Consider the following 13,684-nt stretch of genomic DNA (forward strand, 5'->3'; position numbering starts at 1 on the left):
TCCATAAATAACGAACGGTCCCTAATGATCGTTGTGACGGAAGTGAATCAATCAAAACTAACTTTAGCTGGACAATAACTTTATTCTAGATCTGCTGTAGAGCCAGAACAATCTCTGTTACTGTAATCTCCTGTTATCTCTGTAAAGCTGCTTTGAAACAATCTATATTGTTAAAAGCGTTATATAAATGAAGATGACTTGACTTTCTTTAGTATTTTGCTAGTCAGCTCTCGACGCGATGTAAGTGTCGTAATAAATAATAAACCAGCAAATGATCTATCCTGAAAAGATGCTGATTGACAGAGCAAGTTTATTTTTAGAATACATTCAACACTCAGCACATAGAATACAATCACTCCAAAAGAGAAGATGATGACTCACACACACACACACACACACTACGAGCTGCACTGTTTAGCCTTTGGCTTCGCGGCCCCTGAAGGATGTGTTTGTTTCAGCGCCATCAAAACTCAATGACTAAATGAAACATCAGTCATCTGCTGAAAAGTTGCATTTTTATACCCGATCTAACATTGAAAGGGTTGGATCCATTTTGAAACGGTGACATGAATTGGTTTCAATACAGGTAAGTGTCAATTCATCCAATGGACAAACAGACTAGTATTTACTTTGCTGCCCGTCTTGATAAGTGGCCTGGCGTATAAGGTTTACAGACCCTTTAACATCTGTTGGAAAGATTCATCGGATTCAAACAGTGAAAGAGTGATTCAGAGAGCATGAGGAATTATTTTCACCACAGAGTCGTGACCTTTAACCCCATTGAAAGTCTTTGGAATGTGCTGGAGACTTTACAGAGCAGTTGTCAATGCAAGATCTCAGCCAAACATTTACGCAACTCTTGATAAATGTTGTGATGTTGTATAATGTTGTTGAAACATTGCCATGACGAATGCACACTAATCAGAGTGTGACATGTTTTTTTTGGCCAGCTTAGAATGAAGTTGCTCTAAACCGGTCTAACTTCATCTAGCTGAAAAACACAGAACACAGAATATGCCACGGAACAGCAACTCATACGTCGATTCTCACCTGAGGACCACGTGTAGTGAAGTCAGGGCTAGTGAAGTCAGGGCTAGTGAAGTCAGGGCTAGTGAAGTCAGGGCTAGTGAAGTCAGGGCTAGTGAAGTGCTTTCTGTGTCCTGAGCATTAGACGGATCTGGCCCTCGTCTGTAGGAGAACGTGACCCTGAACTCTGTGTGTGACGCCAGCACTGTGTGTGATCCGCGTTCATCAGCTGCAGACTCGTCTCACACACACACCTGAGGAACTTGGACAGGAGGTTGATGGCCTCCATGGTGTCCTTGTTCTCCTTATAGAGCACGAATGCTTTCCAGGGCCTTCAGTGGGAGACAGAAAAGAAGAGATGAAAGACACTAAATGAAAAAGGACAAAATAATTAAGCACAGACTGAAACATTTAACTGAGTTTAATTGCTTTATTTTTATTCTCATAAAGAAAACATACATGGTCAATACCAGCAAAGCAACAGCTATGCAAGGTTAGAGTTTTGATGAAAACCATCTATGAAGCTTCACACTGTACGAGCTTTGACACTTACGCCATATCATAATTAGAACACTTACAATAACTGTAGAAAGTAAATCTCTGTTGAGTCATTAGTATAATTCAATATAATCAATATAATTTTTTTTATATAATTCTGCCCAGTTCAATATAAATCAACCACATTTCCTGATGTGGCCTTTAACATCTTTATAACACACAGTGTTCGGGACCATCACTGTCGTCACCTGGGAAAAGAAAAGAAGCAGACGGCAGAAAACAAACAAAAACAAAAGCCCACATTTCAAAAATAACAAAAACATAACAAAACACAGGGAATCATATTTAATGAAAACTACACCTCAACATTCATCTTGTCAGATCAATTCAATAAGCACCAACATTAACTTCTGTATCACAGAATACAGTATCAAATGTTACAAACTCGTATAAAGAAAATCTGAAGATCGTGTAAACATGAAAGAGTAATTTCTCTCCATCACCACTCCGCCTCTCCTACAGCCTTGGAGAACACATAGTCTTTCCCTCCGTAACTCATCACACCATCTTTCAGGTAAAACTTCCAGCGGTTTTTGCTACGGTGAATCTATAAACAAACAAACAGAAAAGTAAACGATTTAAAACATTTAAAATATTATTTCTTTGAAAATGGTTTTGTATGGGAGATTTGTGCCAACTAAAATAACTAAAATACAAATGAATGTAGATTTAGTCCGTTTACATGAGCAGTTAAACTGAACTGCAAGATCTTCATCTGTCTGTCCAACACAACGAGTGTCACTCAGTATTCTCGGCAAAACTCAAAAAAATGCCATTATTCTGCACAGGTTTATCCATGTTCTCATTCAGAAAACACAAAGACATAAATAACTACTGCTAACACAACCAACACAGGTTCTCTACATACATACACACTAAGTAGTCAAACTGATGAAGCACCAATCAGAATCTCAGGATGATCACAAAAAGTGACACATGCCACAGAATGAATCCCGACCCCTCAGTCTCGACCCCTCAGTCTCGACCCCTCAGTCTCGACCCCTCAGTCTCATTCCCTCAGTCTCGACCCCTCAGTCTCGACCCCTCAGTCTCACCCCCCCTCAGTCTCACCCCTCAGTCTTGACCCCTCAGTCTCACCCCCCCTCAGTCTCACCCCTCAGTCTCGCCCCCTCAGTCTCGCCCCCTCAGTCTCGCCCCCTCAGTCTCATTCCCTCAGTATCGACCCCTCAGTCTCACCCCCCCTCAGTCTCACCCCTCAGTCTCGCCCCCTCAGTCTCGCCCCCTCAGTCTCGCCCCCTCAGTCTCATTCCCTCAGTATCGACCCCTCAGTCTCACCCCCCCTCAGTCTCGCCCCCTCAGTCTCGCCCCCTCAGTCTCGCCCCCTCAGTCTCATTCCCTCAGTCTCGCCCCCTCAGTCTCACCCCCCCTCAGTCTCGACCCCTCAGTCTCGCCCCCTCAGTCTCGACCCCTCAGTCTCGACCCCTCAGTCTCGACCCCTCAGTCTCATTCCCTCAGTCTCGACCCCTCAGTCTCGACCCCTCAGTCTCATTTCCTCAGTCTCGACCCCTCAGTCTCATTCCCTCAGTCTCGCTCCCTCAGTCTCGCCCCCTCAGTCTCGCTCCCTCAGTCTCGACCCCTCAGTCTCGACCCCTCAGTCTCGACCCCTCAGTCTCGCTCCCTCAGTCTCACCCCCCCTCAGTCTCGCTCCCTCAGTCTCGACCCCTCAGTCTCACCCCCCCTCAGTCTCGACCCCTCAGTCTCATTCCCTCAGTCTCGCTCCCTCAGTCTCGCTCCCTCAGTCTCGCTCCCTCAGTCTCGACCCCTCAGTCTCGACCCCTCAGTCTCGACCCCCCCTCAGTCTCGACCCCTCAGTCTCGACCCCCCCTCAGTCTCGACCCCTCAGTCTCATTCCCTCAGTCTCGCTCCCTCAGTCTCGCCCCCTCAGTCTCGCTCCCTCAGTCTCGCCCCCTCAGTCTCGCTCCCTCAGTCTCGCCCCCTCAGTCTCGCCCCCTCAGTCTCATTCCCTCAGTATCGACCCCTCAGTCTCACCCCCCCTCAGTCTCGACCCCTCAGTCTCACCCCCCCCTCAGTCTCGACCCCTCAGTCTCATTCCCTCAGTCTCGCCCCCTCAGTCTCGCCCCCTCTCAGTCTCGCCCCCTCTCAGTCTCGCCCCCTCTCAGTCTCGCCCCCCCTCAGTCTCTCAGTCTCGACCCCTCAGTCTCGCCCCCTCTCAGTCTCGCCCCCCCTCAGTCTCGACCCCTCAGTCTCACCCCCCCCTCAGTCTCGACCCCTCAGTCTCATTCCCTCAGTCTCGACCCCTCAGTCTCATTCCCTCAGTCTCGCTCCCTCAGTCTCGACCCCTCAGTCTCACCCCCTCTCAGTCTCGCCCCCCCCTCAGTCTCGACCCCTCAGTCTCATTCCCTCAGTCTCGACCCCTCAGTCTCGCCCCCTCTCAGTCTCGCCCCCCCTCAGTCTCGACCCCTCAGTCTCACCCCCCCCTCAGTCTCGACCCCTCAGTCTCACCCCCCCCTCAGTCTCGACCCCTCAGTCTCATTCCCTCAGTCTCGACCCCTCAGTCTCATTCCCTCAGTCTCGCCCCCTCTCAGTCTCTTGGGGGAATCTCTGCCGCCATTTTGAAGTGCGTTTCACTTTGTGAAGTGGATGAGGGAAGTATATATGGACGAGGGAAGTATATATGGACAGGCCCTCGCTCCCTCGATATTGACAGAGGGAGCGAGTCTAATTCATATGTACACTTCAGGCACCTACATCTCCCACAATGCAGTACGATTGTGATGTCACAACAGATCTCGTCTAATCACCACCACAACAAACAACTATGATATATTAATTCGAATTTTTTTAATTTAAAACAACCCGAACACACCTATATACATTTGGATGCTGCATTAAATTCTTAAAGGGAAATTTTTCTTAAATAATAAATCAACTCCATAGCTGATTCCAAGTGATCAAGGGCTTAGGACGTTCCAATTCAGCCCATTGCAGTTTCCGCTAGTAGTGGGCACTCGTGCAACGTCAGCAATGGCGTACATCCGAGTGAACGAGACCACTACTGGCTGAACTACTGGCTGAACTGGAACATCCGAAGCCCTTGATCACTTCTATGGAGTTAATGTATGTTTTACTTTTTTTCCCTGCAGCATTCTATATATATATAGAGAGAGAGAGAGAGAGAGAGAGAGAGAAAGAGAGAGAGATAGGTGTGTTTGGGTTGTTTTTAATGTAAAAAAATAATAATTCATATCATAGAGTTGTTTGTGGTGGTAGTCAATTAAACAGTGATGCCACAACCGCGTTGCATTGTGGTATATGGAGCTGCCTGTAGTGTACATATGAAGCAGACTCGCTCCGGGTCGAGGGTCTGTCCATATAAACTTCACTTGTCCACTTCACGAAGAGGAAGTGCTTAGGGAAGATCGCGAGTGTCTGAAAGTGGAGTGGAACACTCAGTGTTTGTCGTCTCAGACAGCGCACGAATACTGAAGTGAATTTCTTTTTCACGTCTTGCGCTTGTATGGACGAATTCACACAAAATTATGAAAAAACACCTTTCTTCGCAAATATCGAGTAAACACTGTCTACAATACTTGAGATATAACTGACTATATTTATATTGGACCTGTGCATTCAGTCTTAAAGTGACGGCAGACTAATAAACCTGCTGTTCTGTTTTAATGCTAATCAAATAAAGGACAAAGAAATCTCTCACAGCTCTTGACTAAATACCTTTTGTAACTTTATAATAATTTGTTAAATGTATATAACGCTTTTTCTGGGTACTCAAGCGCTTTACGTGAAAGGGGGAATCTCCTCAACCACCACCAATGTGCAGCATCCACCTGGATGATGCGACGGCAGCCATATTGCACCAGAACGCCCACCTCACACACACACACACACCAGCTTACTGGTGGAGAGGAGACAGTGATGAAGCCAATCAGTATATGGGGATGATTAGGAGGCCATGATGGACAGAGGCCAAGGGGCAAATTTGTTCAGGACACCGGGATTACACCCCTACTTTTTTTTTTCGAAGGACATCCTTGGATTTTTAAATACCACAGAGGGTCAGGACCTCGGTTTAACGTCTCATCTGAAGGACGGTGCTTGTTACAGTATAGTGTCCCCCCGTCGCTATACTGGGGTGTTAGGACCCACACAGACCACAGGGTGAGCGCCCCCTGCTGGCCTCACTAACACCTCTTCCAGCAGCAACCTAGTTTCCCAGAAGTCTCATGACCAGGCTCATCCCTGCTGAGCTTCAGTGGGAGACCAGTCTTGGGCTACAGGGTGATATGGCTGCTGGATCTTTATGGATCTTTATCCATAAGATCTTAGAAATGGACCAATATAAAGATCCATTTCATGTATACAGTAATGAATATGCAGTTTTATTTCACATTTGATTACTTTATTCAAATTTCTGTACCTGAAAAGTAGTGTTAGACCTGAAAAACTCTAGAAACAGTTTATTTCATTTGTAGCCTTTTTTGTTATATTTTATTTATTTGTGCTATTTGTAATTTGATTATTAGGTCTAATTTTATTACTGACTTTTTACTTGTCTTTAATAATGTTTTAAATTTACATTTAATAGTAGTTTTGCTGTAGTATCAAAATTGTAATAGAGAATTGTGATATTTCACTGGTGTTTAAACATTTAAACCACCGACCCAATCCTCAGCACTGAGCTCTGCTGAATTAGCTCTAAGTATGTGCTGTGATATTACATGAAAGATAAAATATGAAAGTAACAGAAGCTCATGCAAATTTCAAAATGCACCTGCAGACTATTTTTCCAGTCATGAATTTTGTCATTGAGGATTTCTTAAAAATACTGTGCAAAAATCTCATCATCTCGTTCTCGTGAACCCAATCATGTCTCATCACACCCATAGTGTGTATATATATTCTAATTACATTAATTAACAATAGTCAAGTCAAGTTCCTTTATATAGTGCTTTTAACAATATAGATTGTTTCAAATCGGCTTGATAATAGGAGATTACAGTAACAGAGATTGTTTGGCTTTACAGCAGATCTAGAATAAAGTTACTGTCCAGCTAAAGTTAGTTTTGATTTCAATATCCACTATAAAGCTGTTACCAATCCAATGAAATCAGAATCAACAAAATCAATCTTACTAATTAACAAAATACATTTACACTGGAATTATTTAATAAATAAATTTTATGAGATTAACATTTTTTATACAGAAATGTTGGAAAAATTAAGCAATACAATTAGGCTATATGAAACTAAAACTGCCAGTGGGTGGCCGAAAAACTTAAATGAACCACAGAATCATTCATTAAACTGATTCGTTCAAACCGGATGATTCGATCATGAATAAAGCAAATGACCACTTTATGAACAGGTCATTGAATAATTTTGAGTCTCCCGGTTTGTTAAAAAACACTGAATCATTTAATAACAACGACACATGAAACTCTGTACATGTCGTTCAACTGTTCTGCTCTTTTTGGAACTATTTCCGTTAGCAAAACAGTCAAAACTGACAACGCGGTGTCTAGAAATGGTCTATTAATATAATTAACTTTTAATCACATCACATAAAATCACATGAGCCTGCTTTGGTTTTGCAGAAATAGAACTTAAATGTAGTTAAATAAAAACTAATATATTTATATACACTGGCCGATGTGCAGAATTCAGTATCAGAATCAGATCGGTAAATAAAAACTTGTTTCAGTGAAGCACTATTTGCAATATTATAAAGAGTCTTGTTTTTTATTGTTTTTACCAAGATTGTGTAAAATCAAGAATGACTTATTACATAGTGATCTCAAACTTCTGAAAGCTAGTGTATTCAGATATATTTAACACTAATTAACAGTAATTCTACAGGTTTTTTCTTGTGGGCAACCCAATCTATGAACCCATAACAGTAAAGAATCATTTGAAAGAAGCCAGCTTATTTTTCATGTACAAAACGGTACGGTTTTATTTCATAGCTTTCATCTTTATCCAGTGTATGATTTGCAAAGGCTGCAACTCCTTTCACCTCATTCAATAAAATCACCCCTAAATAGTTTCACTGTAGTTTTTACCTTGTCATACTGGCAAACGATGACATTCTCTGTGTCAAAGATCTCTGGGATATCTTGGTCACTCACGTCATCTCCAGAGTTCAGCGGATCCTGAGAGAACGCATGAGAAGAAAACAGAAGTGTTCATTTCTTCTCCTTTAAACTGGATCAGACTTTCATGAGCACAAGATTGACAGAATCAGTGTGTGTGAAAATCTCCTTGCTCGCTCTCTTATAATGAGACCTGATTTTATTCATCATTCATAGGCTTTCATTTCAAAAGCAATTTATGGATTTCCATAATGATTATTATTTTCATAATTATTTTGAATTCTCAGAAATTTTCCTGAAAAGTTCGGAGTTTCTTTATTTTTATAACCGGTGATTCCCCGGAGGTTTGTAGTTTTGCGTGGTCCATCCATGGTCAAGCTTTCTCACTCGTAACAACTAACCTGTGCTCTTCACACACTATACACAAGCTACTTTTCTAAGTACAGATATGACACACACTGGCTAGTGGCTTACAGTATAACCACCCCTACAGGTCTAAATAAAAACACTTATAACAGGCTTACCTTAGTGAATCAGAGCAAGACAAAAATACACTTTAGAAGACGAATTTATGATAAACTTACTGTTTAAATTTGGTTAATTTAGAAAAAAGTTACATAGTGAACCTTTAATAACAGGCTACTAGTCATCAGCATGTTTCCTCGTACAAACGTCGTATCGGCACTCGCCCTCTGAAAACTCACAGTTAGAACGGCTCATTCTTTGGTTCAGTAACTGGTCTATAGTGTATTGTGTCTGTAAGAGTTCAACTCTCACCGATATCATGATATTAGACCATGAACAAATAAAAAATCTGCTTTTGAAGAGAGTGTTAGTATGGTGCTCCACTGCACATATCAGTCGCAGCTCTAGCGCCACCGTCACGACACACTGTCCAACGCCACACACATTCACATCACGTGTTAAACAACGCAGCAGAATTCATGCCATTAGAAATGTTCAAAAGAATCAAATCAATCTAATGATTTGACTGAAATGATTAGTCCGTAAACTGGAACGACCCGCATACAGTTTATATTTCTGACGAAAGAAAAACAATAATGTAACAGAAACTTTCGGTGTTCTGTGTACTGCAAGTGCTTTTATTACCTCTTCCTCTTCCAACTCCTCCTCCTCATTGCCATTGATCATTCCCAGAAACTCTTCCTCTCCAACGAGCCCCAGATCTTCATCATCATCATCTTCCTCCGTGTCAGAGCTGCTGTCAGCGACTCCATCCAGTTGTGTAATGTCAAGCTGATGAAACAGCATCAGTATCATATTCTGTGTTTGAAACGACAAATCTTTGAGCAGAAACATTTATATGGTTTCATTAAAACTGCAAGGCTACATGATGAAAGCGTAATGAAAATGGTTACTGATCTCAAACACACGTGATTTCCATTCTTCCACCCTCAAATCTCATTAACATTTACATATTTAGACTAAAGAGCCATATTCAGTTACAACCCATTTTACAAGCACATTTTTAATGGATTAGGCAAATGCTTTTACCCAAAGCAATTCACATTTAGTTCAAGGTCTACTTTTTCATGCATCGGTTCATACGGACAAAACCAATTCGCCTGACTAGAATTGATATTTACATTTATGCATTTGGCAGACGCTTTTATCCAAAGCGACTTGCATTGCATTTCAAGGTACACATTTTAAATTCTTATCAGTTATAATATATAATTCATATTCAATTGCTATATTTTAGTCTTTGTTTTTATAAAGGTATTTTAAAAATTGGTGCAAATAAAGCATTGCTATATTAATAGGGCTGTCCTCAACTAAAGATTTTTATAGTCGACTAGTATTCATTTATTTAAGCCATTAGTCAACTAATCGCACATTTATATTAATTTAATTACTTATATACAGAATATATACTGGGGGTGGTATATATGCTTATTCCGCGCTCAAGAGCTCGCATAAATCTTGCCGCAAAAGTAATGATTATGAATGTATCAGAACATTTAAGCAAGGAGACATTTTAATTGTTTATTAATGACCTAGTGTTTTCTTAGTCAGAGTTTTCTGCAAAGATGAAGTTGACGAAGCTGACTCGCCAGTGGATGCGTCTAAAGAAAGAAATCCCCCTTTCATACGGATTACATAATCAGAGAGTATTTGTTTTCTACTTTAATTGGTTCATTTAAAAGTAGACATTTCAAGCTTTCTATAGATATACAGACCCTTCATTTTCCAGCAGGATTTGCACTGGCCCACACTGCCAAAATAACCAAAACCTGGTTCAATGACCATGGTTACACTGTGTAATTACTGTGTGATTTCATGTAATATTCAAAAAATTTTAAATCCTGTTTTCGTGGGTTTTATGAGCTGGAAACCCAAATTATGTACAAATAAACAACTAAATACTTGAAATCGTTTAAGTTGTGGGCCCTGAATCTATAATCTATGGAAGTTTAACGTTTTGAATGGAATTATGGAAATAAATAAACTTTTCCATGATATTCTAATTTTTTGGAAAGGGTCTGTATTTCTCATGTCTGTGAGGCAAGTAGCCTATAGAGTATCGGTTAATTTTTGTGATGCGCTGCTGTTCAGATGGCAAACAAGTGAATCCTGTTTGTTTTCATTTTACAATAGCACAACGTTTTGTTGTTATTGTGAGTGAACACAAATAAAACTGTCAAGACGGGATGATGTATTACTCTTATCTGTATGATCAAAACTGAGTATTTTAAGTTAAATGCCAGTTACTGCGCCGGCGCCTCAATGCAGAAAACGTGCTAATACTTCAGCTTTCACACTCTGCAGGAACACTTGGATATTCTCCTAATAATAGTGCACATTTATCTAGGTTAATGTCAGAGCGAGCAGACAAGTAAAGTTGCTACTACCATATTTGAGGTCGATGGATGATAGGCGAACGTTTGAATTTCCTGCCCAACATACTGTAATTACAACAAGGACCCGTCATTAATGATCTGTCCCTCACGGACTGCCTGACTTCGCCACTTTCTGTAGAGTTTTTTTTTCTGCGACTATCTGACTGTTAAAATTGATCGACTAAGCCTCTTCTGGTCGATTAACGTTTCGTTGACTATAGGCCTCATTATGCTTCTGCGTCAACTCCACGGCGTAGCTACGCCATCACTCCTACGGCGTCGTGGCCGCTTTATGGTTCTGCGTCGGGTTGCGTTGCATCGCGGTGCATTTCACCGCCAGAACGCTAGGGGGGTGTGTGGTTCGCGAATCTCTTTGCTAGTTTGTTTTGGTTCCGTGTGCCGGTTCCGCTTTTTCATTTCCGACAATGGCGAGCGAAAGAGAGAGAGTGTTGTTGCCCGTCTATGGTTGTTGCAGCTGGAGCTAATCGACGTTGAACAACAAATGTAAATAAACTTTTTTTCAAAACAACCGTTGATCTATTAATGTGCAATGAGTAAAAATGCACGCCAAGAACAAAGGGCAAAGGTTTAAGTACAATTAAAAAAATATGTTATAAGAGTAATAGGTACAAGAAACACACAATATAAAACACAATATAAGTTAACCGTAAACATTATCTAAGAAAATTAACTATTTACAAATATTTACAAAAGTGCACTGAATCAGTACGAGGATGCAAATGTTTAGTCTTGCTCTCTGCTCTCATACAACATCTTGTGAACATTAAACATAACATAATCTGACCAATCACAGTCCTTGCGGTCTGCGTCGCCTCGACGCGTAGTTACAATTTTTTGGAGGTGCACGTCGAGCTACGGCGGAGGAGTCGGAGAGGGGTTCGCGGCGACGCAGAGGGGTCTGCGGGGGTACGCCGTCGATTCGACGCAGAAGCATAAAACAGGCTTAAAAGGCGACAGCCCTATTTAGTAGGAAATACTTAGCAAACTTTTAGACATAATGGTGTCGACTTGTATTGTTCCCGGGTGCAAGAAGTCAGAGTAAAAGTTTAGTGGGAGTGAGTTACTTTTGGTTTCCAGTCAAGGTGCATTGTAGGCAAAAACTAAAGGCTGCAAAGAATCGTAAATATGGAGAGAACGCAGTGATGGAAAATCTGAAAAACCTCTCTGTTTGTTTTCATATCAAACTGGATGACCACGAACAGTGTTTTAGGCCAAATGCAAAGGAAAAACTAAAAGACACTGCCGTTCTGTCTGTTCTGCCCAAAGCAAAACACTGTTGTGTACAGATAAGAAAGCCGTTGCCATAGTGATCCATTTACCATAATGCTACACAAAGTAAAAAAAAATACAATACAATTTTCAGTGATAAACCCACTCTTACAATAACTGTTGTTAATAACCCTCTGTCGATCCGACTGTCCGTGGGCGAGGATACAAAAATGCAGAACATTAAGAACTGAAGAACATGTCACGTAACCTTGGTTCCCTGAGATAACTTGGAACGAATATTGCATCTTTGCTAGATGCTATGGGGAAAACTCCTTTTTCTCAGAATTCTGAAGTCTATAATTTAACAGCACAGTGCCACTGCAAAGCCATACCAGAGGCGATCTGAAAGCTCATTGGCTGCTCAGTTGGATCTGCATGAACCTATGGTGAGGAGAGCCTGCCGAAAGGGGAGGGGCACCTGCCTATAAAAGCAGCTCATTTCCCATCCCAAAACGGTAGGGCTAGGCAATGGAAATAAATGCCTACAAGGAAGGGCTCGGACTGAGGTCGGAGCCTCTGGAAGGGTAATAGCAGGTTGAGCTAGCCCAGAGGTCAACTCCAACTAGACAGAGAGGATGTGTGCCTGCAGCGCAGGGACCTCCAAATTGTAAAATCTGGCGAAGGTGAACGGCGAGGACCAGCCGGCCGCTGCACAGATGTCACCAATAGATACACCACTGGACCACGCCCAATGGCCCACCTGTCTTCCCTGATTCGTTTGATGTTTTTGATAAACATTCAAACATAACTTTAAAGAAGGGTCAAGGCCGTAACGTTTTTGTGTATCATCACCTATAATCTAGGCTGAGCGTTACAACCTTATAACTGTTCTTGATTTAACTAAACCCAAAACCCAGACGAGATCCCCAACTGAGCAAGCCAAAGGCAACAGTGGCAAGGAACCGAAAAACTCCATCAAGTGACCTGACGGTGACCTAAAACTCCATCAGGTGACCCAATGGAGAAAAAAAAACCTTGGGCGAACCCAGGCTCAGTCGGGGGCCAGTCCTCCTCTGGCGTTTATGAACTAAAGACCGGATTTAACTGTAAGATTAAAAATATTATATGAATGCCTGACTGAAGAGATGCGTCTTTAATCTAGTTTTAAACTGGGAGAGCGAGTCTGAGCAACGAACAGTATCAGGAAGGCTATTCCAGAGTTTTGGAGCTCAATATGAAAACGCCCTCCCTCCTTTGGTGGATCTGGATATCCTAGGTATGACCAGAAGCCTCGAATTTAGGGATCTTAAAGAGCGCGATTGATTGTAGGGCGATAGAAGATCCGTTAAATAGACTGGAGCTAAGCCGTTTAGGGCTTTATAAGTCAGTAGCAATACCTTGTAGTTAATACGGGACTTTATAGGTAACCAATGTAGTGATGTTAAAATCGGTGTTATATGATCATATTTTCTTGATCTAGTAAGAACTCTAGCGGCTGCATTTTGGACTAACTGTAGCTTGTTTATAGAGGATGCAGGACAACCGACTAATAAAGCATTACAGTAATCTAGTCTCGAGGTCATGAACGCATGAACTAACTTTTCTGCATCAGAAACTGATAACATGTTACGTAGCTTAGCAATGTTTCTAAGGTGGAAAAAGGCTGTTCTTGTAACATATGAAATATGATTTTCAAAAGACAGGTTGCAATCTAGTATAACACCCAGGTCTTTTACTGTAGAGGATAAAGTAACAGGACATCCTACTATATTAAAGTTGTAGTGTGCAAGGTTTTGTAGGCGGTTTTTTGAACCGATAAGTATTATCTCTGTCTTGTCTGGATTTAATAAAAGAAAATTGCGCGTCATCCAATCTTTTATATCTTTAACACACTCTGTCAATTTGGATAATTTAGCGTTTTCA

General features: G+C 41.6%; 1 protein-coding gene across 1 annotated transcript in view; it reads right to left on the minus strand.

The window, feature by feature from the left end:
• Positions 1 to 1,443: 1,443 nt before the first annotated feature.
• Positions 1,444 to 13,684, minus strand: part of gtf2a1l (general transcription factor IIA, 1-like) — a 42,705-nt gene continuing 30,464 nt past the window's right edge. The window contains exons 7-9 of the mRNA XM_079854869.1: positions 8,781 to 8,927; positions 7,641 to 7,730; positions 1,444 to 2,131 (exon numbers count right to left, since the gene is read on the minus strand). Coding sequence (XP_079710995.1) covers positions 2,024 to 2,131; positions 7,641 to 7,730; positions 8,781 to 8,927 — 345 coding nt within the window. The 3' untranslated portion in view covers positions 1,444 to 2,023. The remainder of the gene's footprint in view (positions 2,132 to 7,640; positions 7,731 to 8,780; positions 8,928 to 13,684) is intronic.

This window comes from Squalius cephalus (genome assembly GCF_949319135.1).
Source record: "Squalius cephalus genome assembly, chromosome: 21".
Lineage (NCBI taxonomy): Eukaryota > Metazoa > Chordata > Actinopteri > Cypriniformes > Leuciscidae > Squalius > Squalius cephalus.